General features: G+C 44.6%; 2 protein-coding genes across 14 annotated transcripts in view; one reads left to right on the top strand and one right to left on the bottom strand.

Annotated features, from left to right (window-relative positions):
* The window catches only part of LOC143989955 (uncharacterized), a 269,998-nt gene that overhangs the window by 41,049 nt on the left and 204,203 nt on the right, over positions 1 to 24,746 (bottom strand). The gene's annotated exons all lie outside the window — the stretch shown is intronic.
* The window catches only part of LOC143989382 (E3 SUMO-protein ligase ZNF451-like), a 77,519-nt gene that overhangs the window by 26,932 nt on the left and 25,841 nt on the right, over positions 1 to 24,746 (top strand). For all 13 annotated transcript variants that reach the window (XR_013277025.1, XR_013277024.1, XM_077489490.1 and 10 more), the window contains 6 exons: positions 702 to 776; positions 1,895 to 2,011; positions 3,882 to 3,993; positions 6,271 to 6,421; positions 9,408 to 9,534; positions 22,250 to 22,403. Coding sequence is in view for 11 of the 13 variants with exons in the window: in XM_077489490.1 (XP_077345616.1) it covers positions 702 to 776; positions 1,895 to 2,011; positions 3,882 to 3,993; positions 6,271 to 6,421; positions 9,408 to 9,534; positions 22,250 to 22,403 (736 nt within the window). In the remaining 2 variants the exon portion in view is untranslated. The remainder of the gene's footprint in view (positions 1 to 701; positions 777 to 1,894; positions 2,012 to 3,881; positions 3,994 to 6,270; positions 6,422 to 9,407; positions 9,535 to 22,249; positions 22,404 to 24,746) is intronic.

Raw genomic sequence — 24,746 nt, 5'->3', positions numbered from 1 at the left:
GATCCTCTGCCTTCTCTCATGGGGCTGGGGGGGGGTGGCAGGTCTGGAGCATGTTACGCTTTACACCTGAATTATGGGTATAATGTGCTCTAAAAGGTGAACTTGGCTTTTAATCCCTGACTGCACATGTATTAAAGGAGCGCCTCAGTGCTAAAATGCCATCGCATTTTGGCAGTGGTATTGTGTGCTTGTGCTATAATGAAGTATTGGTACGAGGAGTTGATTTACTGGCAGATACTGCTGTGTCACCAACTTCTACTTCAGCTACTGAGAGCACCACTTGGTTGTAAATTTTTCACATGGCTCCTAATACAAAGCACAATGCTGCCAGCTTCTCTGCATCTCCCCTGATCGTGGTTACCCTCAGCACTGTAAGGACTACTGTAAATCCTCCCCCTTAGCTGGGCACTTTCGGCCCCCACCCCAGTCTAAGCATGTCACTGTCCAGCTAGCTCGCCATGCTCCACAAGTCTCCCCTCTGATCCCAACAACATGCACAATACATTCTGTCCTGATGATCAGCAATGCTCTACGAACTCTAATGCCCATTTAGCAACTAGCACACTTTTGTCCTAGTGCAGAAAAAAAACACTATGCAGCTCTATAATATGCAAACATCACCCATGTTCTATTTTTTTTTTTTTTAAGTATTCTTTCTTTGTCTAAGCTTATCTAACAGTGATCCTTATTTTGCTACGCAGGAAGGGCCTTCAAGACCTGTCCTGGAATGTATTGACCTGGTTAGTGATGATGAGTCACAGACTTTGTCCCTGCATGTAAGTTTGTTTTAATAAAGTCTATATCAATATGCTTACTGGGCTACTTGTTATAAAGCAAATTGATCCCAGGGGCAGATACTACTCCAGAGAAAATGCTTCTCGGACCACCTTTTTTCCCTTGTTATCAATAGTGCTCTTCTTACTTCAAAATCCTGATGCAAGCACAGTGCAGTGCACATTTGTAAAGTGCTGTGTAAAAGTCTTTTTTGAGAAAAAAGCAGCTAATACAATGTTTTTATCCCCTAGTACTGGCTTTAATCTAATTTTAATCGCTTGAATTGATATTTTGAAATGTTGTGTGGGTAATTGGTAACTTAGTGTTACAGTGAGTACAGCTGCACGATTAATCGCAAAGAATCAAAATAGCGATTCTACTCCCTTCCCGAACTCAAAAAAAAAAAAATAATTGCCCCAATTCTATGTAACATGTTCAGAGTACTCTGCTCACTTCTGACAGCTGACAAAAAATAAATAAAAAAATATATAAAAATCCAGGCAGCCTGCCATGTTTTATCTCAACATTGATAAGGAGAAACATTGTATCATTCCGTACACAACAAAGGAATGATCTTCATCTGTAGCAGAGGGCAATTTTAACCACTTGAAAGGTTAAATCTTTTTTCTGACATTTGTTGCTTGCAAGTTAAAATCATTTTTTGCTACAAAATTACTTGAAACCCCCAAATATATTTTTTAGCAGAGACTCTAGAGAATAACATAGTGGTTGTTGCAATATTTTATGTCGTACTGTATTAGCGCAGCAGTCATTCAAACGCAATTTTTTTTGGGGGGGGGGGGAGAAGACACTTTAATGAATTTAAAGAAATAATAATAATAAACAGTAAAGTTAGCCCAATTTTTTGTGTAATGTGAAAGATGATGTTGCGCTTCGAAAATCGTGAGATAATTGTGATCTTTATTCTGAGCAAAAAAAAAAATTGTGATTCTCATTTTAGCCAGAATCGTGCAGCTCTAACAGTGAGCTGTATTTTCTCTGTTTTTTTATTTATTTTTTCTCTTTTGTAATAAAATAAACCATTTAAATTTTGAAATGATTTTTTCTTGTTTTCTTACTTTGGGGGATTTATTTTTATTTTATTTTTTTACTTTTTTAGAGAGAAGATCGTCATGTTGACCATCCGATGGAAAGAGTGACTGCAACCCTCGATCGTCTAGCACGCCATGTTGAGGTGCAAAAACGGAAGCAAGCAGAAAAAAGCAAAGAATTTCAGGTGAGTTAGAGAAATAGAAGCAAGCCAAAAAAATGTAATTAGGCATGTCTAAATTGAAACAGATAAAATGCAAATGAAGTTAAGCGTATTTCCAGGATGGAAAGTGATCCTCTAAATACAGTTCAATTGCTATAAAAGCCCACACGATCATTCACACTAGGCGTTTAGCTGTGGGCAGGTGTGCACTATCAAGCCTCTGCCGGCAGCCTGTCAAACTCAGAGGCTGACAGCTGCTGTAGCTGGGTGCAGCTGGACAGTGAACCTAGTAGTATTTATGTTTGGGGCAACATGTGCTTAGGGACAAATGCTCATAATGCAAGCAATCCGCATTTTAGAAGTTCATCCCTGGGGACATAGGGGGAGATTTTACTAAAACTGGAGCACTCAGAATCTGGTGCAGTTGTGCATGGTAGTCAACTAGCTTCTAACTTCTGCTTGTTCCATTAAGCTTTGACAATAAAGCTTAGAAGCTGATTGGTTTTCTATATACCATATTTTGCACGCTCTAGTTTTACACTATGTTCACGCCTATGCGTTTTTGCATGCCATGTTTGCGCAGGCACTGCAGCCCATTCAAATGAATGGGCTGTTGTGCCTGTGTTTCTCCCCAAAAAATAAAATAAAAGTGCATGCACCTTTTTAAGAAAAAATGCAGCCGCAAGAAAACCACATGGTCTTTTTGACCATGTAATTTCCCTGCGGTTCAGGCACACACACCGATTTTAGAAGGGGGGGTTGCCATACAGAATGCATGGCAGCCCTGTGCATTTCCACAGATCAGTGTGTTTTCCTTGCCGGTTGTTGCGAGTATGGGAATCCCTGTGATTCCTGCAGCCACATGCAGAAGAGTGAACCTAGCCTTCATAAATCTCTTTACCCCCCCACTACTAAAGTACCGCCAGGTGCACCATCCAGCCACAGCAGCTGTCGGCCTCTCATTGTTTGACAGGCTGTCAGCCGCCCTTACTGAACAGTGCACCTTTGCCTTCCTTCATAAGACACACAGATCGCTGCTCAGCCCCACCAGCCCCCTCCCTCCTTATTGGCCACAGTAAGAGTGGTGACACACACACGCTTGAAGGGGATCATCTTTATGGGGAGGCACTTGACAAATATATAAAGATGTCACAGGAGAATATGTTTTTACTTCCACAGTGGAAGATCCCAAACCCCCCCCTAGGAGCCTCTATTTCTTCAAAACGCAGAATGCCTAATTACTCTGCACAGGCTTCAACTTCCACACCTAAGTATTCCTTTCGGCATAAGACTTGGGCTGGCAACCCACCAAGTCTTCCCAAAAGCCTCCTTCCAAAAGGCAGGAGCAGCCTCACTCTTAGGCCCCTTTCACACGGGACGGATCTGTAATGATCTGCTTGCTCCTCCGGATTTTCCTCCGACTGCAGAATCGGACAATTTCGGAGACGGACACCCGCTATCCCATAGGAATGCATGTATGTCCGTATTTCATCCGCAAACGAATGGATGAAATTTGGACATACGGTCCGCATGTGTGAAAGGGGCCTTAAGAGCGGGGGGACATCTTTTACAGCTTGCTTCTCCCTGGGTCACAGAAAACCCAGACTGTGACCCGGAGGTCGAAGCTCTATTCCCCTCAACAATTTTCTCAAGGACCGTCAAATTTGCAGAATGTCCTCAACCATCTCTTGTTGAAGGGAGTAGTTGTGCCATTACTCCCACAAGACAGGTTAGTTGTGCTGTCTTTTGGACTATCCTCTGCTTAGAGTACTCACCAAGGGCCTAGTGGATTTAAACTGCAATGACTCCAACTTTTATTTGTATATATGTGTGTATATATATATATATGTGTATGTGTTATTATATATTTTTATTTTTTTTCATGATTATGCAGGCCAAGTTAAACTCCCAGCGTGCACATGGGTTGCAAGAGTTGGCACTTAACAAGGATCGCCCTGGTGCAAGTGCTGCAAAAATTTGTGTAAACCAGTGGCTGAAAATGCCGGGTGAGTAATTATTACATTTAGTTAAGCTATATCCAATTAAATATATATCGATCTGTGAATGAACACTATTGTCAGAAACCTAGAAGTCTGATGGATGTGTTTATATAACAATCTCATTCTTGCAGCAATGTCTTTTCACTCACTCTCCTTTTTCCTTCAGAGTAGTGTTTGCAGGTCCACTTCCATAACCTCCACCCCCTTCACAGTAGTTTACTGAATCCCCTTTAACACACCTCCTTAATTCACAACAGTGTCCTCAACCACCCCCCTGCCCATTAGGGTTTACTTCCACTTTAACCTAGATTTCTCTTAGCCCTTTTATCTACCAGTGGTGTTTATTGCGCCAATGTCAGTGTCTGCTGTGGTCCCCTTCGGCACTAGCACTGGAACCACTGAGGTCTGGTGCTAATCCAGAAGATGAAACAATCGGCTCCCTGACTTCCCATCATTCTACTTGCCTTTCCATAGGGGTGATGTGTAGGTGTTTACATTGGAAGGGATGTGATGGCACAGCACTTCTGTTACAGCTCTGTGCCTCCTTTTCATACAGCGGAGGATCGCCTCTCTATGAAGAGGAGGCACAAAAAAGGGGGAAAAAAAACTGAGAAAAATTACACAAAATGCAATAAAAAAGTTACTATTCTCAAATAAAACCAAAGAAATATATTTATCCAGATTTGCTACCAAATTAAAGTTGTTTCTGTCCTGAAATACAATTTTAGAATAGGTCAGAATAGACTGCAATACCTAAAAGATAAAATATGCGTCAACGAGATCGCCAAAATAAAGGTTTGTGTTAGACCATGTTTCATGTTACACCAACTTATAGGGTGTAACATGAAACATCGTTCCATACATCATACCCAAACCCTCCTTGTCTAAATTGCAGGGTGCATCTTTATGCAGAATTTGGGGATCTGTTGAACTTGGCATAATCTAGCTGTGGGACTTCACTTTGTTGGGGCCATCTTTCTCCCCACACTGTGTAGTTAAAGTGCTTGTAAACCCTTATATATACCCAGTGAAGTGACTGGCCTCAGGTGATGCACAGAGATGATACATATGTTGTATCTGTCTATCTTCAGTCTTTTCTTACCTACATCTGTTTTTAAAGTGTTGAATTATAAAGCTTGTCTGAGTTCAGAAAACAGGCAGAAAGCTTGAGTTATACTCAGAGCTGATTGGAAGGAAAGGACCCTCCTTCACACAGGAACAGAGATGAAGCTGTCAATCTGCTGGAGATCTCTCCTCTGTCACTTTTTTTTTTTCTCTTGGTGTCAGGAAAACCTGCCAGAAGTGATTCATGCTGATAGCAATGTAACAAAGCAGCAGACAGAAATGATACTTGGTGCTCTTAATTGAGACACACTATAGGCTATAAGCACATACTATAGAATGATATGCTTTGTTCATATTTCATGTCTGAGGTTTAAGCTGCACTTTGTAGCATGTCTGTACCTCCCAATGGACCTGAGGCAGGAGGGTCATTGTTAGAACCTGCACATGATTGCATCCAAGATGCACTGATTGCTCGTGCAATATGCACTGCAGGTTTCGTTGCAAAAATTATTAAATGTGCAGTGATTGTTAAATCAATGTTGCTGCACTAAGCCTTTGATGTGAAAATTAGATGATTTCCTAAACCGAAAGTCCAGAATGATTTGTCTGTGACAGCCCTCCTTTAGGGTAAGGCCTCATTCACATGAGCATACATAATTCTACATCTGTACAAGGGCTGTTTTTGCCCACTTGGGGATGCACAGGTGTTCTATGCATCCTCGTGCAGGCAGCTCATTGATGTCTATTGGGACACAGCAGCTGCATGAACGCAGCCGCTGCTCCCAATTTGACAACGGTGCAGTTGTTTGTCACCAAATGTAGACTGTTCCCTTTTGGGGAGATTTCCCCTTGCCTCGTGTCCTGGCAACAGAGCAGTAAATGAGTATTATGGCTGTTCCCAGGGATAATTCCATCTTTTGAGATCGGGTATTTTCTTCCTCCTCATGTTCTAGTAGCCACTTCCAAATGTTGGATTTACCTTCGCATTCTCTCCCAATGACAAAATGGGAGAATGAATCTTCCCCAACAGGACAGAAGAATTTAAACCTAATGTAGGTCTTAGTCCTTCCACTACTCCCTCATCCACAAAACCTTTTAAATCTCCTTTGGTTGGATTCCCTCTTCAGGATCATTGGGAGTTGGAGGAGCAATATTATGTGCGTCCACAATTTTCACTTATTCCTTCACTGATCTGTGTGATAAGTGTTCTTTTTCCAGGTCTCAAGCCAGGTAACGTGAGCTCTAGCCGCAGAACTTTCTCCCAGCCAAAGGAATTCGGCCCCTTAAACACAGAACCAATCACTTGTCCTGTGATGCATTGTAACAGAAAATTTGACAATCGGCAACTGCTGTTTGGTCATCTAAAAAGGTAGGTTTAATCAATAATTTTTTTGGGCCAAAATATCTATTGTATATGATAGGGTTGCACCGATAACACTTTTTAAAGACCGAGTACAAGTACCGATACGCTTTTTTTTTTTTTTATTTTTTTTTTTTTTTTATCACTGATTACTGATACTTTTTTCTGTCAGAAAATTTTGTAAATAAGTACTTTTTTCTCCTTCACTGATGTGTGCTAATGAGGCTGCACTAATGGGTCACTGATGAGGAGGCACTAATATCCAGCACTGATAGGATTAGGTGGCACGGATGAGGCAGCAATGAAGGGCATTGATGGGGTGGCAGTGGCACTGATGAGGAGGCCCTAATATGCAGCAGCGCTGATGAGCACCGATAGGTGGCACTTATGGGCGCTGGTAGGTGGCACTGATTTGCAGCACTGATAGGTGGCACTTATGGGCAATGATAGGTGGAACTGTTTGGTAGGCATGATAAAATTTACAATATGTGATGACTGACGGTGAGTATACAAGAGCCCATCTTGATACACCCTGCACTTGGCCTCAGTAAGCCTAGTCAGAATGCAGCAGCGGACATCTTGTTACACCCAGCCCATATAGTTAGTGAACTGTATGCACTGGGTGTAACAAGATGTCCGCTGCCACCTTGTGATTGCAGGCTACTGAGGCCGAGTTCAGGGTGTACCAAGGTGGTCATAGCCCACACCCCTGCCCACAGGCTTACCTTCCTCTGCACTGCCAGGACCCACGCTCCGCCTTCTCCCGCCCCTCCCCCCATCCACTGACTTACGGGAATGCAAGGTATCGGGGGAAGCATCAGAAGCATTTGCCCGAGTACAAGTACTTGGGCAAATACTCTGTATCGATACCAATACTAGTATCGGTGCAACCCTAGTATATGATTGTTATTTTAATCAAAATCACATCCAGGGCATACCATAGACAGGCTTCACTTTTCTTCATGTCTAACGTAGTTTGACAGCTTTGTTTATCATTTGGTCTGTGTCATTACTCAAGCCCAGTACATCCAATAGGTCAGTGAGCCCGATCTCTTGCAGTACTAGCTTTTAGTTCTTGTATCTGCAGTCGTCTTATGTAACATGGTAACGAACGTTTGGAATTTTTACACGATCACTGTTGGCTCACATTTTATATAATGATATACTGTATTCTCTGACTGTCATAGATAAGTGCAGATGTTTGAGTCTGTAAGTATATAGTGTATATACCTCCCACAGCAGTGTTGTAACAGGTCTAAATATTCTGTTAACTCACTGCAAATGAATGGTCTCCTCTGTTCTTTAAACCAGTAAAAATCTGGAGCTATCACTTCCTTTGCAGTTATATTGATTGTTTAAAGACTGCAAAAGGGGATGTTTTCCAACTGCGGATAGGTCATGGCGCCTGTATATCACCTGCTCAGTCATGATGTGGTTTGGAAAAAAAAAATAACTTCAGGAGGCAAATGTCTTTGTCCTAAGTAGATGAATTTGTCTTTTTTGATACTCATTTCTGTTGCCCGTTACTGGTTTTATAGTTTTTATGTACCGTATATACTCGAGTATAAGCCGAGATTTTCAGCCTCTTTTTTGAGGCTGAAAGTGCCCCCCTCGGCTTATACTCGAGTCACCGCTGTCTGACTGCCCGAACAGCGTGTCGAGCAGACAGACAGCGGCCATTCTACCTTTCAAAAGCCGCGCCTCCGCCTCCGCCTCGGATGAGCCGATGTCCGTGATAGGCGGAACACTGACTGCTGGGAAATTGAGTGTTCCGCCTATCACAGGCGAAGGCGGAGGCGCGGCTTTTGAACAGGGGAATGGCCGCCAGGGCGCCGACGAAGAGCGGCGATCCTGGCATGGGACGACACGGAGGCACGGGACGACACGGAGGCTCGGGACGGGACGACACGGAGGCTCGGGACACAGGTAGGCTGGACACACAAGGCTGCACGGACACACACACACACACACACACACACACACACACACACACACACACACACACACACACACACACACACACACACACACACACACACACACACACACACGGACACACACACACACACACACACGGATGGATACACACACACACACACAGGGATGGATGGATGGATGGACACACACACACACACACACACACACAGGGATGGACACACACACACACACACACACACACACAGGGATGGACACACACACACACAGGGATGGATGGATGGATGGATGGACGCACACACACACAGGGATGGATGGATGGACACACACAGGGATGGATGGATGGACACACACACAGGGATGGATGGATGGACACACACACAGGGATGGATGGATGGACACATACACAGGGATGGATGGATGGACACATACACAGGGATGGACACATACACAGGGATGGACGGACACAGAGGGATGGACGGACACAGAGGGATGGACGGACACAGAGGGATGGACGGACACAGAGGGATGGACGGACACAGAGGGATGGACGGACACACAGAGGGATGGACGGACACACAGAGGGATGGACGGACACACAGAGGGATGGACGGACACACAGAGGGATGGACGGACACACAGAGGGATGGACGGACACACAGAGGGATGGACGGACACACAGAGGGATGGACGGACACACAGAGGGATGGACGGACACACAGAGGGATGGACGGACACACAGAGGGATGGACGGACACACAGAGGGATGGACGGACACACAGAGGGATGGACGGACACACAGAGGGATGGACGGACACACAGAGGGATGGACGGACACACAGAGGGATGGACGGACACACAGAGGGATGGACGGACACACAGAGGGATGGACGGACACACAGAGGGATGGACGGACACACAGAGGGATGGACGGACAGGCATATCTCACCCTCGGCTTATACACGAGTCAATAGGTTTCCCAGTTTTTTGGGGGTAAATTGGGGGCCTCGGCTTATACTCGGGTCGGCCTATACTCGAGTATATACGGTACCTTTTTTAGGTTTGATCACTCCCCTTGTGATCCAACGATTTCTCTTCGTGGAGTTTGTGATAGCTCATATGTTTGCCTTGTTTGTCAGGAACAATTTTTAACCGCCAAAGAATACACCGTTCATTTGGCTACAAAGGTAAGAAAAAAAGAGAGATTACACAGTGGTAAAGGTGCACTTTATCTCCTTTTACGTTAATTCCACCAAGTATTTATTTTCTTTTACAGGGAGCCTGTGACCCTGCAGCATATATCCTGTATTTTGGCAATGCAGAATGGGGGGTGGGGGTATAAGTGAATTGTGGATGCTTTTAGTATGCTTTAGTTGGGCTTTAAAGTGACTTTGGATGGATCTTGCGTCCCATACCCCTGAGCTATTGGGATTTGCAAAAATCTGATTAAAGTGGTTGTAAAGGCTGAAGGTTTTTTATCTTAATGTATTCTATGCATTAGGATAAAAAGCCTTCTGTATGCAGCAGCCCCCCCTAATACTTACCCATCTCAATCCAGCGATGACGCTCCAGAGACTCGGCTGTCTAGGACTCTCCCTCCTCATTGGCTGAGACAGCAGCGAAGCGCCATTTACTCCTGTTGCTGGCAATCAAAGTCGGTGTGCCAATGAGGAGAAAGAGGGGGCAGGGCAGGGTTGTGGCTCAGTGTCTGAATGGACACAGGGAGTTGCAACTTGGGTGCCCCCATAGCAAGCTGCTCAACAGGAGGGAGGGTCCATGAGTGTCCCGAAGTGGGACCCAAGAAGATCTGGGCTGTTCTGTGCAAAACCATTACACAGGGCAGGTAAGTGTAACATGTTTGTTATTTTAACAAAAAAAAAAAAAAGTATCACTTTAACAAGTCTGAGGTAGGGTGCTGCAGTTCCTAGGGTCTTTTTCTTCCTGAAACCATTGCTCTCACAGTAGGGTCTAGGGACCCAAAGTATATACTTATGCTGAGCAACATTTTTAAGATGAATGAGAGACCCCGTCACCAAACCATTTATTTCAACAACACTCTTATAGGAATATGTTAATTTAATGTATTTTAGGCATGTTATTTAAGCATTTATGGAAGAAAGATTGCTTGCAAGTTGCCATTTAATATACATTTATTTATTTTTACTTGCAGTTTTTTCTCTTTAGAGAACGTTATCCCTTGTCTAACAAGCAGAGCCTATATTTCACTAAGCTCAAATTGGTGTATATAGTTATCTTCACATTTTTTTTTTTTTGTTAAATACAAGGTTAGTTGGCACGTACTGTGTGTATCTACTGTATATTTATTGGCACTGTTGTCACTTGAGTCAGACCTGTGTAAGTGCCAGTTACTCCCTCTCATTTAGGGCTCATTTGGACCCTGTTTACACTGGCATTAAATCAGGAGTTTGGGGTGTGCTCTCCTCAAACGCCTAGTAAAGCAGTTTTCAATTTATAATATGGACAGCAAACAAATCGTTTGCGTTGCGCCACATTGCTGCGCTTAATGAATGAAACTTAATGTGGCGTTTGGAAGGAGTTGAAGCATCTCGACTCCTTCCATTCAAGTCTATTGTAACGTACCATAAACGCACTGGCATGTGTTTTCAGCGGGTTTGCAATGCATTTGCAGCATGTTAGATCTTGTTTGCAACAGCCAAGAGAAAACCAGGGCATCTGGGGTGTCCTTAATGCATGTCAAATGTGCATAGGGAGTTTGGGGAGCAATTTTTTACCTTTCCTTTTAACGTGAGTTTAACGTAACACAAGATCAACAAACTACTTGCATTAAGGCTATAGGCGTGTTTGCTACGCTTTGGTATTTTGAGCAAGTGTGAACAAGACCTAAAGCTTCAACATTTTTTTTTTTTTATGTGTTTATGATGCTTCCACAATGCTTTTTTGTGTTTTTGATTTTCTGTTTTTGTTTTAAAGAGGCTCAGTAGAATCCCAGCTCAGTAGTATCCCAACTCAGTATGGGCTCATTTACACTTGCTTCAAATTTAACACACATTAAAGCTCCTATTGCTTCAACATGCTCTTTTGATGTGTGTTTTTGATGCTACTGTGATGCTTTAAGCTTGGCAAATTCCCTGGGTGTGTGCTTTTTGGTTTTCTAATTTTTCAAAAGGTGGGACCGCTATAGCAAGAGGCAAGCAGGGACTGTAGAGCTAGGATTGAGTGGCGGAGGATCAGCAGAGCTGTGGGACCAAAGCAGGAGAAACTAGCAAATGTCACATGTAGATATGGAAGGCCTGAAACAAAAACAAAAAAATGGGGGAAAAAACGGGCTTACGACATGTAACTCAAACTATATAAAATAAAGACCAATTGTGCGATCATGCAACACTGTACATAAATTACATTTATACAGTAAAACCTTAGATTGAGAATAGTTTGGTTTAAAGCCCCGTACACACTATCAGATTGTCTGCTGAGTTTTTACTTCAGATTTACCAAAACCATGTAGTAGAAGGGCCTGCCTGATTGCATACACATTGAAACTCCTAAGGTTTGACCTCATATTATATGGTTTTGGTAAATCTGAAGGAAAAACTCAGCAGACAATCTGATAGTGTGTACGGGGCTTTAGAGTGTTTTGCAAGACTAACCTTCTTCTTTTATAAAAAAATAAATAAATAAATTTGACTTTATAAACAAGCGATGTCAATTAGCGTCATGTCGCAACTGAGTATAAAAGAGGAGAGGCTTCTCTAAGTGTAGCAATATGGTTACATTTCATGAAGGTATATTTGGCATCTCACATGATTGATGATTAAAACAGGCATTTCTAAGTATGCTTCCCCAGGGTAAAGCCGTCATTTAATGTTGTACCTTCATTAAATGTAACCATATTGCTACTATTAGAGGTTCCTCTTTTCTCTTTTGTATCCTGTAGCTCCTGCTGGATTTTGCTTCTAATCCCCTTTTGGAGGCCGAAATTTGTGGATGGACATTTTATGGTTACACGACCTATTACATGGCTATAATCTTTTTATATGGACTATAAATCTTAAGGATTTATAAATAAATGTTTGTAAAACTAATCATCTGATTTTCCATTATTTCTTATGGTGACATTTGCTTTGCTATATGAGTGCTTTGGATTACAAGCATGTGTTCAGAACAAACTATGCTCACAATCCAAGATTTTACTGTACAGTTTTTTTCACACCAATGGACCTTTCTTCTGGTAGTATTTGATCACCACTGGGATTTTTTTTTTTTTTTTTAATCCAGTACAGTACAGCCAGGGATTGGCTAGCAATTTGGCTGGATGTGCACTGTGCATACCCAATGAGAGACTTCACCTGTCCAAATGAGAGTGAGTGTGATTATATATTTACTGTGATTTTTTTATTTTATTTTTGTAATGTTTGTTTTTTTTTTTTTTTTTTTAAAGTCCTAAATTATTGCAAGTCCTCGTAACTGAAGACGAGCAAATCCTAGAATACAATTCAAGTAACCTTGTACTTAATGTATTTCTCAATCAGTTTGCATGTGGGCCCCATCTTGTACCTCTTAGAGTTGTTGGAATACAGTAGACTAGGGAATCCGCAGAGCTGGGGATTACTACTGAGCCAGAGATCTGCTAAACATGGCTAATGAGTTGGGAGTACTACTGAGCCCAGGTTCTACTGAGCTGCTTTAAAACACATAGAAACTCAACACGCACACAGGGCATATGCCAAGCTTAAAAAAATAAAACTAAAAAAAACCCCACAGAAGCATGAAAAAATATCAAAAAAGCATGTTGAAGTAGTAGGCACTTTGATGTGTGTTAAAGTCAAAGCAAGTGTAAATGAGAGCTGTGTGAAGTTGGCACCCCATGTTTGTAAAACCTGAATAAAAATATACCATTCGTTTGTGCCGCGTTTGTGCTGATTTGTGCCGCAAAAATTAGCGTTTGTGCCGGTTCGGTTTCTGAGATATTAAACATTCAATTTAATGCAAGCCCCGCCCACTTTGCACCCCACGTTGCTGAATTTGAAAAACAGACGTGCCATTCGTTTGTGCCGCAAAAATAAACGTTTGTGCCGCTTTTGTTGCGGAGATATTGTGCGTTATAGTTGCTGAAACCCCGCCCACTTTGCACCCCACATTACCGAATTTGAAAAACAAATGTGCCATTCGTTTGTGCCGCGTTTGTGCTGGTTTGTGCCACAAAAATGTTTGTGTCGCTTTGGTTGCGGAGATATTGTGCGTTATAGTTGCTGAAACCCTGCCCACTTTGCATCCCACGTTACCGAATTTGAAAAACAAACGCGCCATTCGTTTGTGCTGCAAAAATAAACGTTTGTGCCGCTTTGGTTGCGGAGATATTGTGCGTTATAGTTGCTGAACCCCCGCCCACTTTTCACCCCACATTACCGAATTTGAAAAACAAATGCGCCATTCTTTTGTACCACGTTTGTCCTGGTTTGTGCTGCAAAAATAAACGTTTGTGCTGCTTTGGTTGCTGAGATATTGTGCGTTATAGTTGCTGAAACCCCGTCCACTTTCCACCCCACGTTGCTGAATCTTAAAAACAAACACACCATTTGCTACTGCCGGGTTTTTGCTGGTATAGTTGCAGAGATATTGAGCAGTATATATTTCCAAACCACAACAACTTAGCACCTCGTTATTAAATCATACATACAACTAGATTTATTTGTTAATGGTTTGTGCAGATTTGGTGGATATTATACATGTTTTACTTCATATGCATAGTTTTAACACTCCCACAGGGATCCCCCCCCTTTCCGATTCTCTAGTGCTGAATGGAAGAACAGACAGGGAGGGGGCGGGCACAGATGGCTCTGGCTCTAGTGAGCCAGAGCAGTTGTCAATCAGGCGGCAGGGTGGATCTCGACAGTATTGTAAGGATCTGTACCGGCTGCAGCATTGATCTGCACTGGCAGGATATAGTGGGCAATGGCCCGCCACATGCACATGAGTTTTTTTTTTTTTTTTTTGTCACAGGAGAACATACTATATGTCACCTTGTGAACAAAAAGAGAACTAAGGCCAAAAAAGGTTGGGCCATAGTTCTCTTTTAACATAAGTTTAAACCAGACGTTAACCAAGAAAAACAGCACTCCAGCAGGAGAGAGAGGTTCGGAGTGGCCATCTACAACTTTCAAGCAAAAAAAATGAAGAACTAAGCTTGCAGGTGGGAGATACAGTGCAGATATTTTATTTGTTCCTCCAAGTGAATGCTCTGTACCACCCTTCATATGTCTCAAAGTAGGGGATATTTCCAGCTGCACATATTCATCAGAAAGAAGTGCAGATGACGAAGGGGCGGAGTTACTACATGGCGCCAAGCAGCAGCGTGATGCAGTGAGCTCCTAGGCATTCCCCCCGAGCGAATATGCTAAGTGAGCCTGAATTTCCGTGTTCAAGCTGATTTGTGCCCCCACCATGGTAGCTGCTTATCGGTCTGTTACGTGCTGCTATCCACCTGCTACCTACCCAGTTTCCGGATCTCAGCTGGTCGTCTGTCTCCCCACTGTCCCTGGTTGATCGACCCGCAGTGAGCCATCTACTGGGCGGCAGTGGAGTAGCATGGGTTGTCAGCACCCGGGTCAAGGCAAGTAATTTGCACCCCCTAACCTGTGGACTTTTAGCACTCCCCAAGTCCCTTCAAATACAATAGCAGTGACCTACCTGATTCCTATACTGACCACTAAACTAACCTACTTGATTAATTCCTTTACTGACCATTACACACTACACTGACCACTATACTATACTGTCCACTATACTATACTGTCCACTGTACTATACTGTCCACTGTACTATACTGTCCACTGTACTATACTGTCCACTGTACTATACTGTCCACTGTACTATACTGTCCACTGTACTATACTGTCCACTGCACTATACTGACCACTGCACTATACTGACCACTGCACTATACTGACCACTGCACTATACTGTCCACTGCACTATACTGTCCACTGCACTGCACTATACTGTCCACTGCACTGCACTATACTGTCCACTGCACTGCACTATACTGTCCACTGCACTATACTGTCCACTGCACTGCACTATACTGTCCACTGCACTATACTGTCCACTGCACTATACTGTCCACTGCACTATACTGTCCACTGCACTATACTGTCCACTGCACTATACTGTCCACTGCACTATACTGTCCACTGCACTATACTGTCCACTGCACTATACTGTCCACTGCACTATACTGTCCACTGCACTATACTGTCCACTGCACTATACTGTCCACTGCACTATACTGTCCACTGCACTATACTGTCCACTGCACTATACTGTCCACTGCACTATACTGTCCACTGCACTATACTGTCCACTGCACTATACTGTCCACTGCACTATACTGTCCACTGCACTATACTGTCCACTGCACTATACTGTCCACTGCACTACACTGTCCACTGCACTACACTGATCACTACACTATACTGTTCACTACACTGTTCACTAGGGATGAGCTTCGTGTTCGAGTCGAACATTGGCTGTTCGTCCGTTCAGCGAATACCGAATGTTATGGGCTGTTCGCGCCAAATTCGCGTGGCGCTCACGGCCCACAATGCACTGCGCCACCGCAGTGCATTGCCGGCTCATGATTGGCCAAGCATGCACTGTGATCCCGCATGCTTGGCCAATCACAGCGCTGACAGCAAGGAGAGCCATGATTGGCCACAGGCAGGATGCCTATGGCCAATCATAGCTCAGGCTGTGTAGTACACGCCCCACACTATATAAGGCTGCCAGCGCGGCGGCCTTGTGTAGTGTATTGGCGTCTGTAGGAGTTAGTGGGTTTTCTGTGTACCTTCAACACAGTATACACCGTTTATTATCGGCCGATTTTGCGTTCTTGCTCTTCTGTAGTGGTTGTTGTCTGCGTGCCCTGACCGCAGTATACACCATTATATCCACCTATATAGCTAGCTATATTTCTCTTTTTTTAATAGAGCTTGCAGTCAGTTGTAGGAGATGTGCGTGCTGTCTGCTTGCCCTGACCGCAGTATACACGGTTATATCCACCTATATAGCTAGCTATCTTGCTCTTTTTAAATAAAGCTTGCAGTCAGTTGTAGGAGATTGTGCGTGCTGTCTGCGTGCTCTGAATGCAGTATACACCGTTATATCCACCTACATAGCTCTTCTCTAATTGAGCCATCTGCAGGAGTTAGTGGAAGTTGTGTGTGCCTCCAGCACAATATACACTACCCAATTGCTGGTTTTCCCATCTCCCTTCAGGCCATTACCATGTCTGGAAGGCCAACAAGGAGAGGCAGACAGACACGAGCCGATAAAAGAGGGCAAGCAGGCTCTGTGTCTAGAGACAACAGTGCTGGTCGTGGACGCGGTGCATCGTCCTCATCAGCACGTGGCCATGGGACACGCTTGTCCTTCTTTTCGGCAGCTGGACATGTTGAGCCGCAACATGCCGAAGCCTTGGTAGAGTGGATGACCAAGCCCTCTTCAGCCTCCTCATCCTCTCTCACCCAGGCTCAGGGTACTAGCAAAGCAGCTGCCAACCCATCGTCTTCCCGCCTCTCAATGTCATCATCAGTGACTCCTTCCCTAGACCCACCACGTCCTCCTGAGGAGTCTCCTGAACTCTTTGAGCACAGTGTTGGGTACATGCTCCAGGAGTATGCCCAGTGTTTTGTAGGCTCTGATGATGATACTCAGCTAGAGGAAGGCAGTAGCGTGAGCGCAGAGAGAGGGGATGCTCAAGAAGGACAGCAATCTGGCAGTCATGTTCCACAAGCTGCAGCATACTGCCAGGTTTTCTCCAGCGATGAAGAGGGAGGGGATGATGAGGGCACTGACTCCACATGGGTGCCTGGTAGGAGGGAGGAGGAGGAGGCAAATGTCCAACGAGGCAGGATGCCCTCCGGGGGCCAGCTTAGGGGCAGCACACCGACTGAATCACACCGCAGAGCTCCGCCTGTGCAGGGCGCTGCCTCTGCGCGTTATTCTAAAAGTTCTTTAGCGTGGGCCTTTTTTGAGACGAGTGCATCAGATCGCACTGCTGCTATTTGCAACATATGTCTCAAGCGTATCTCGCGTGGCCAAAACATCAGCCGCTTGGGCTCCACATGCTTGACCAGACATATGTTGACCTGCCATGCAGCTCATTGGCAAGCGTACCTCAAAGACCCACACCAAAGAACAAAGCGGACCTCTCCTTGCTCCTCATCAGCTGGGATCTCCAACCCCACTAGACCTTCAGTCCTCTCTGAAACCTGCTCTGAGAGGAATAAAGGTGTAGAATTAGGTGTGTCACAGCCAAGTGCTTCCGGGCACTCTGCTAGCAGTACACCCACGTCCGATTATAGCAGGCAAATGTCCCTGCCTCAGCTGCTGGACCGTCGAAAGAAGTTCACTCCCAGCCATCCACATGCCCAGCGGTTGAATGCTAGCTTGGCTAAATTGCTAGCACTTCAACTGCTGCCTTTTCAGTTGGTAGACTCTGCCCCCTTCCGTGAGTTTGTACAATGTGCGGTCCCTCAGTGGCAGGTCCCCAAACGCCACTTTTTATCACGGAAGGCGATTCCGGCTCTCTACCAGCATGTGGAAGGCAATGTCCTTGCCTCGCTGGACAGGGCGGTCAGCGGTAAGGTGCATATTACCGCTGACTCATGGTCCAGCAGGCATGGACAGGGACGTTACCTGTCTTTCACGGCCCATTGGGTCACTCTTCTGGCAGCTAGGAAGGATGCAGGACAAGGTGCAGTAGTGTTGGTGGTTGTTCCGCCACCACGCCTCCAAAATGCTACTACTGGTTGTGACACACCTCTCTCCTCCACCCCCTCCTCTTCTTCCTCCGTGGCCTCTTCCAGTGCTCTGTCCTCAGAACTAGCGGTGCTCCGTAGGCGTTCCAGGGGCTACGCAAGTACGCAGGCAATACGTTGCCATGCCGTGCTTGTGCTGGTTTGTTTGGGGGACAGGAGCCACACTGGGGCAGATGTTTTGTCAGCTCTGCAGGGGCAGGCCGAGAGGTGGTTGACGCCACGCCAGCTTAAGCCAGGAATGGTGGTTTGCGACAATGGCACCAACCTCCTCTCCGCCCTCCGACAGGGACAACTGACCCATGTGCCCTGTGTGGCTCACGTCCTTAACCTGGTGGTGCAGCGGTTCTTGGGCAGGTACCCCGGCTTACAGGATGTCCTGAAGCAGGCCAGTAAAGTCTGTGTGCATTTCCGCCGATCATTTAATGCCTGTGCTCGGCTGGCTGAGCTCCAAAAGGAGTTGAACCTGCCCAAGAACCGACTTATATGTGACATGCCCACCAGGTGGAACTCAACGTTGGCCATGCTGCAGCGGCTGCACACGCAGCAGAGGGCCACCAATGAGTACCTGTGCGACTATGGCACCAGGACAGGGTCAGGGGAGCTCGGTTTTTTCTCACCACGCCAGTGGGGCATGATCAGGGATGCATGCACTGTCCTGTCACCATTTGAGGAGGCCACAAGGATGGTGAGCAGTGACAGTGCATGCATCAGTGACACTGTACCTCTTGTGCACCTCTTGGAGCATACGCTGAGTGGAATAATGGACAGGGCACTTGAGGCAGAACAGAGGCAGGAAGAGGAGGACTTCCTTGCCTCTCAAGGCCCCCTTTATCCAGACAGTGTTCCTGCTGTGCCACCCATCACACAGGAAGAGGAGGAGGAGGAGGAGGAGGATGATTATGTCAGCATGGAGGTGGAGGCTGGCACTCAGCATCAGCAGCAGCAGCAGTCTTGTAGGGATGATTTACAGTCCCAAGAAACCCGTGGACTTGTACGTGGCTGGGAGGAGGTAGCTGCGGATCATGTTGTCCTTAGTGACCCAGAGGACTCCGGACCGAATGCCTCAGCTAACCGACGCTGCATGGCCTCCCTGATCCTGCAAAGCCTGCGGAAGGATCCTCGTATTCTTCGGATCAAGGAGAGGGACCATTACTGGCTGGCCCTTTCCTTGATCCAAGGTACAAGGGTAAGGTTGCCGACCTTATCTTGCCGTCGCAGAGGGAGCAGAGGATGAGACATCTCCGGGAGGCCTTGCAGAAAGGTCTGTGCAACGCGTTCCCAGAGACTGGGAGGTTACAAACTCCTGGTCCTGGACAACGTGTTGCTGAGGCATCGGTCAGAAGGAGCGGTGGAGAAGGTGGCCGCCTGACCGATGCGTTCAGACAATTTTTTAGTCCGCAGCCCCAAGGTATGATCGGTTCCAGCACCCATCGCCAGCGTCTGATTTACATGGTGCAGGAATACCTAGGGGCAAGGTCAGACTTGGACACCTTTCCCACCGAAAATCCTCTAGCTTACTGGGTCTTGAGGATGGATCACTGGCCAGAGCTTACACAGTATGCAATTGAGCTACTGGCCTGTCCTGCATCCAGCGTTCTTTCGGAACGCACCTTCAGTGCTGCTGGTGGCTTTGTTACCGATCACAGGGTGCGCCTGTCCACCGACTCAGTTGATCGACTGACCTTCATCAAGATGAATCAGACTTGGATCACCCACAGCTACCAAGCACCTGAAGCTGATGTAACCGAATAATTTTTTTTTGAAATATCACATCCCTTCAAGACTACCTATGCTAATGCTGAGTGACTGTCCTGTTATGTTGATTGTCTATCCACTTCCTCCTCCACTGATATGTTGGAAGAACATTTTTGGTTCTGGGTCATGCCACCAGCCCAATTTTTCAGCCCCTGTTTAACAGGGGCGTTTAATTACAATTTTTGATGCAATGCTTTGCAGCAGGGCTCATTCCTGCACCACAACTAGAGTATATGGGAGAGGTTGCAGTGTCGTGGCACCAGTGCCTAAGGCCCAATTTTTCAGCCCATGTTTAACAGGGGCATGTAATTACAATTCTTGATATAATAGTTCACAGGAGGGCCTGTTCCTTTGCCCACCCAGAGTAACTGTGAGGACTTAGTGTTGTGGCACCAGCACCACAACCACCAAAGGTCAATTTTTCTACCACTGTTCAACAATGGCATGTAATTACAATTCTTGATATAATCATTCACAGCAGGGCGCTCCAGCGCCCACCAAGAGTCACTTTGAGGGCTTACAATGTTGTGACAACACCAACACCTTTTCCGCCATTTCTGCAGAGCATATAGGGCAGGCCCCTACTTTCAAACATCCCACTTACAAACATCTCCTACTTACAAACGGAAGGAGACAACAGGAAGTGAGATGAAAAAAGACGGACAGCAAAACAAATTATACAGGGGTGATAACCCTTCCCTATATTTTCCAAAAAGCTTAAAAATAGATTTTTTGAATGGAGCTACACTTTAAAAATGTACCAGTTGAAAATTACAAACCGATTCTACTTAACACAACAAACCTACACAGTCCCTGTCTTGTTTGCATCACCTGTATACTGCTGTTCTGAGTATATAGGGCCTGGTGTCCCCACGTCTTTCCTATTTTTAATATGGGTACGTGGTTCCCCTTAATATCCGTACAAGATCCAAAGGGGCTGGTAATGGGCAGGGAGGGCTACCCATGCCATTTTTCTCAATGATTTTCATCCATATTGCCGGAACCAGATATTGCATTAAAACCGCAAGCAGTTTTAAATGATGTTATTTCAGTTTAATGTCATTTTGTGCAGGGACTGTTCTAAACACGGGAAACACGTGGCACTTCACAGGCATACTACAGACACCCCCCCAGGCACGATATTTAAAGGAATATTTCACTTTTTTTTTCACTTTAATCGTCATTAAAATCGGTGCTCCCGCCAAAACGGCCTTTTTAAAAAACATTTTAGGCATTGACCCATGTCCCCTGGGGCAGGAGCCAGGTCCCCAAACCCTTTTTAGGACATTATCTTGCATATTAGCCATTAAAATTAGCACTTTTTATTTCAAACGTTTGAGTCCCATAGACTTCAATGGGGTTCTAACGTTCGTACAAATTTGCGGTCCTTTCGAAAGTTCTGATGCGAACCGAACTGGGGGGTGTTCGGCTCATCCCTAGTTTAAAGCATTTCTGTATGTTACTACAATGATTTTACATTCTGGCTACCCCTGAACAAAGGATGTATACAGTACATGTACATAGGGACATCAGTTATTAACACAACTAGTGTTGCCACCTGACCACTATATTAGGTTGATGTGCTAGTATTGCAAAAAAAATAGTTTGTATACACACAGCAAATACACAATCACCTATTCCAAATGTATTATTTTCACTGCAATTGAATACATTGCATAATTATTAATAATAAGTAAAATTAAAGATGTTAAAAATGTATTTACCCTGGATTCCCTGAGCTAGAATGAAACCATCAAGCAAAAAGTTGTTCGAGCTCCAATGCTGCCTTTTCCAGGGTACAGTATGAAGTGCAGTGCTCGGCACAGTGGGAGGAGCTTTACATTAAGGAAACCCAAGCTGAGTATAGGTTCTGTATGTAAGATGTAGTAACAAGGTGTAAAGTCAGTGTGGTTTCACAACATATAACACACAATATCTCCGCAACCAAAGCGGCACAAACGTTTTATTTTGCAGCACAAACCAGCACAAACGCGGCACAAACGAATGGCGCATTTGTTTTTCAAATTCCGTAACGTGGGGTGCAAAGTGGGCGGGGTTTCACAACATATAACACACAATATCTCCACAACACAAACGCGGCACAAATGAATGTCGCGTTTGTTTTTCAAATTCAGCAACGTGGGGTGCAAAGTGGGCGGGGCTTGCATTAAATTGAATGTTTAATATCTCAGAAACTGAACCGGCACAAACGCTAATTTTTGCGGCACAAATGCAGCACAAACGAATGGTATATTTTTATTCAGGTTTTACAAACATGGGGTCCCAACTTCACACAGCTGTAAATGAGCCCTTATCCGTATTTACATTTTTGTTTTTTTTCTCTTAGGTAAAGTTGGCTGATGGTCATCAACAAGCTCTTCCTCCATTAGTTATCCAGTGTTTTGCTTGTCCTAGCTGTTTTCTACTTTTTAACCAAAGAGCTGAATGTCTGAAGCACATGTCAGCAAGCAGTCACTTTGCACGAAGCATCGCACTTAGTGGTATGTATGTTGACTATCATGTTTATTTGGAACAGTATCTTTTAGTTTTTTGTTTTATTTGCCACTTTTTCAGTATGTGGTTTACAGTTTTGTTGTACCGGCTGTATTTATTTAGACCTGAATAGTAGGGATTGAGTGGCACTGATCATATTGTGCTTAACAAATAAAATCTAAGGACAGGCTGTCATTTAAAAAAAGAGGGGGAGCAAATGCATATCTAAAATTGTCAGTACTTCATGAACCATAAACTTCTATACCTTTTTGTCTGTAAAGGCTAATTATCCAGGTCATGATATAGCAAGTAGTTGTTAGTCCTATTAAACTGGACTTGTTCTGTTATGGTGAAGACATTTCATAGTTCATCTATAGTCGCTACCTAATTTGCAATGAGTGTCAGGAAAATTCCCCAGGCATTTATATCCAGCCAGGTACACCTTAATCCAATTACCATAGCTTGTGAAGTAGCAAGGATTGCAAAAAATCTTGTACATTGGGAAGACATAAAGACCTCGCCACAAACAAATGGCCCAACATAGGAGGGCAAATTTTAAGGCAAAGACTCAGCAATCTTCCTACACCTTAAAGTGGTACTAAAGGCTGAAGGTTTTTACCTTTGTGCAGTCTATCCTCCTGGGGCACTCGGCAGGGGATAGGGGCCAGGACCGCAGGTGTTGGACCCAAGAAGGAGGCTCAGGGCTACTCTGTGCAAAACTAATTTTTTAGAGTGCTTGGGATGATTGACCACAAGATGGTGCTGGCACCACTGCACGCAGGTAAGTATGTAAATGTTTAACACCTTCCTGCCTATAGCAGAATGACGGCCGAGCAGGGGCTTTATTGCTCTGACTGGATGTCATATGACCGTCAGAATAGCCCACTCATGTGTGCCCCCGGGGGCGCACAGTGACACGTCGCATCACCAAAGGCAACGGATAGAGTAATTTACATAGCGCGGTCACATTGCTTTGCTTTATGGCAAACATTAGCCAACATGTAATGATTGGTGGGCGACAAGCCTGACCACTTCTCCAGGGGTTTTCAACACTTTAAAGTAGAGTTATAGCATTTTCTGTGTTTAAAAAGTCAGCAGCTACAAAAAGTGTAGCTGCTGACTTTAATAAATACTCACCTGCTCCATGGTCCAGCAATGTAGCCGCCCAAAGCCTCGGTTCTCTACCCTACCTCGCCGTGGCGCCGGCATCATTACTGTGGGCACCCAGCTGTGACAGCTTGCGGCTTCACAGCCAAGTGCACACTGCGCATGCCTGAGTTGCGCTGCATGTCCTGAATAGCCAGGGGTTCTTCTGGGGCCTGTGACATTCCCAGAAGATTGCAGGGAGGGAGGGGCCGGAAAAAACAGGTACCCACTTTTGGGTGAAACTCCGCTTTTAAAGGTAGATATGGCTAAATGAGTGGATGCCAGCTTTGGCTGCCAAGCTTTTTCAGAAAGCAGTGTGATTAACTGGTTTTAGTTATTCCATTGATCAAAGACTGGGAGTCATTTACTAAAAATATAGAGTGCAAAATCTTGTGCAGCTCTGCATAGAAACCAACCCGCTTCCAAGTTATATATATATATATATAATTTTTTTTTTTTTGTTTTTTTTTGTCAAAGCTTAATTGAACAAGCTTAAGTTAAAGTCTGGTGCAGCTGTGCATGATATCCAGATTTTGCACCCTCCCAGCTTTAGTAAATCAACTCCAGTGTTTCAACAGTGAATGATAAAGTAAAATATTTCTACTTGGCGTAAAATTATTTTCTCAAAGTTCATTGAAAGACATTTCTCCTGCGCCTCTATTGTGCTGGGCCCGTTGCTATGTTATGGTTTATTCTTGTACTGCTTGCTACTAGCTGGTAGTTAAGACACCAATGGACACTGCCCTTTTATTTCCGCTGGTTTTGTTTTGATCTATTGATCAAAGGCTTGGTCTCAAACTTGGAGAAAACAATATTGTGGCGAGTACAAAAAGTGTTATATTGCAGCTTACCAGTGTCCTTGGATGTGGTTGCTGCATTCATATTTTTATTTCAGATCCTTTTAGTTTCACCTTATGATCCTGCTATCAGCGCACTTCTTGTCCTAGAACACTCACTTAATATACTGTATCCATAGTGCAGCACCTTAGGCTGCTCTCCTGATTTGAACTAAAACACAACCTCCATATCTGCATTACATAGGGAGGGAGGATTTGTAATTCAAAGAAGATAGCTGGGAAAACTGGTAAGATTATTTTGCAATTTAATTTAATTGCACAGAAAATGTCAAAGAACGAAGGATATCAGCAGGTACTTTTCTGTTAATAAGTAGAAAATCCTTCACAAATGACTATATAAAAAGTGTG

This window comes from Lithobates pipiens, unplaced genomic scaffold, assembly GCF_037356315.1.
Source record: "Lithobates pipiens isolate NorthernLeopardFrog02 unplaced genomic scaffold, aLitPip1_a1.2 Scaffold_18, whole genome shotgun sequence".
In the NCBI taxonomy this organism is placed as follows: Eukaryota; Metazoa; Chordata; class Amphibia; order Anura; family Ranidae; genus Lithobates; species Lithobates pipiens.
The sequence above is the reverse complement of the archived record's forward strand: the minus strand, read 5'-3'. Positions and strand labels throughout refer to the sequence as shown.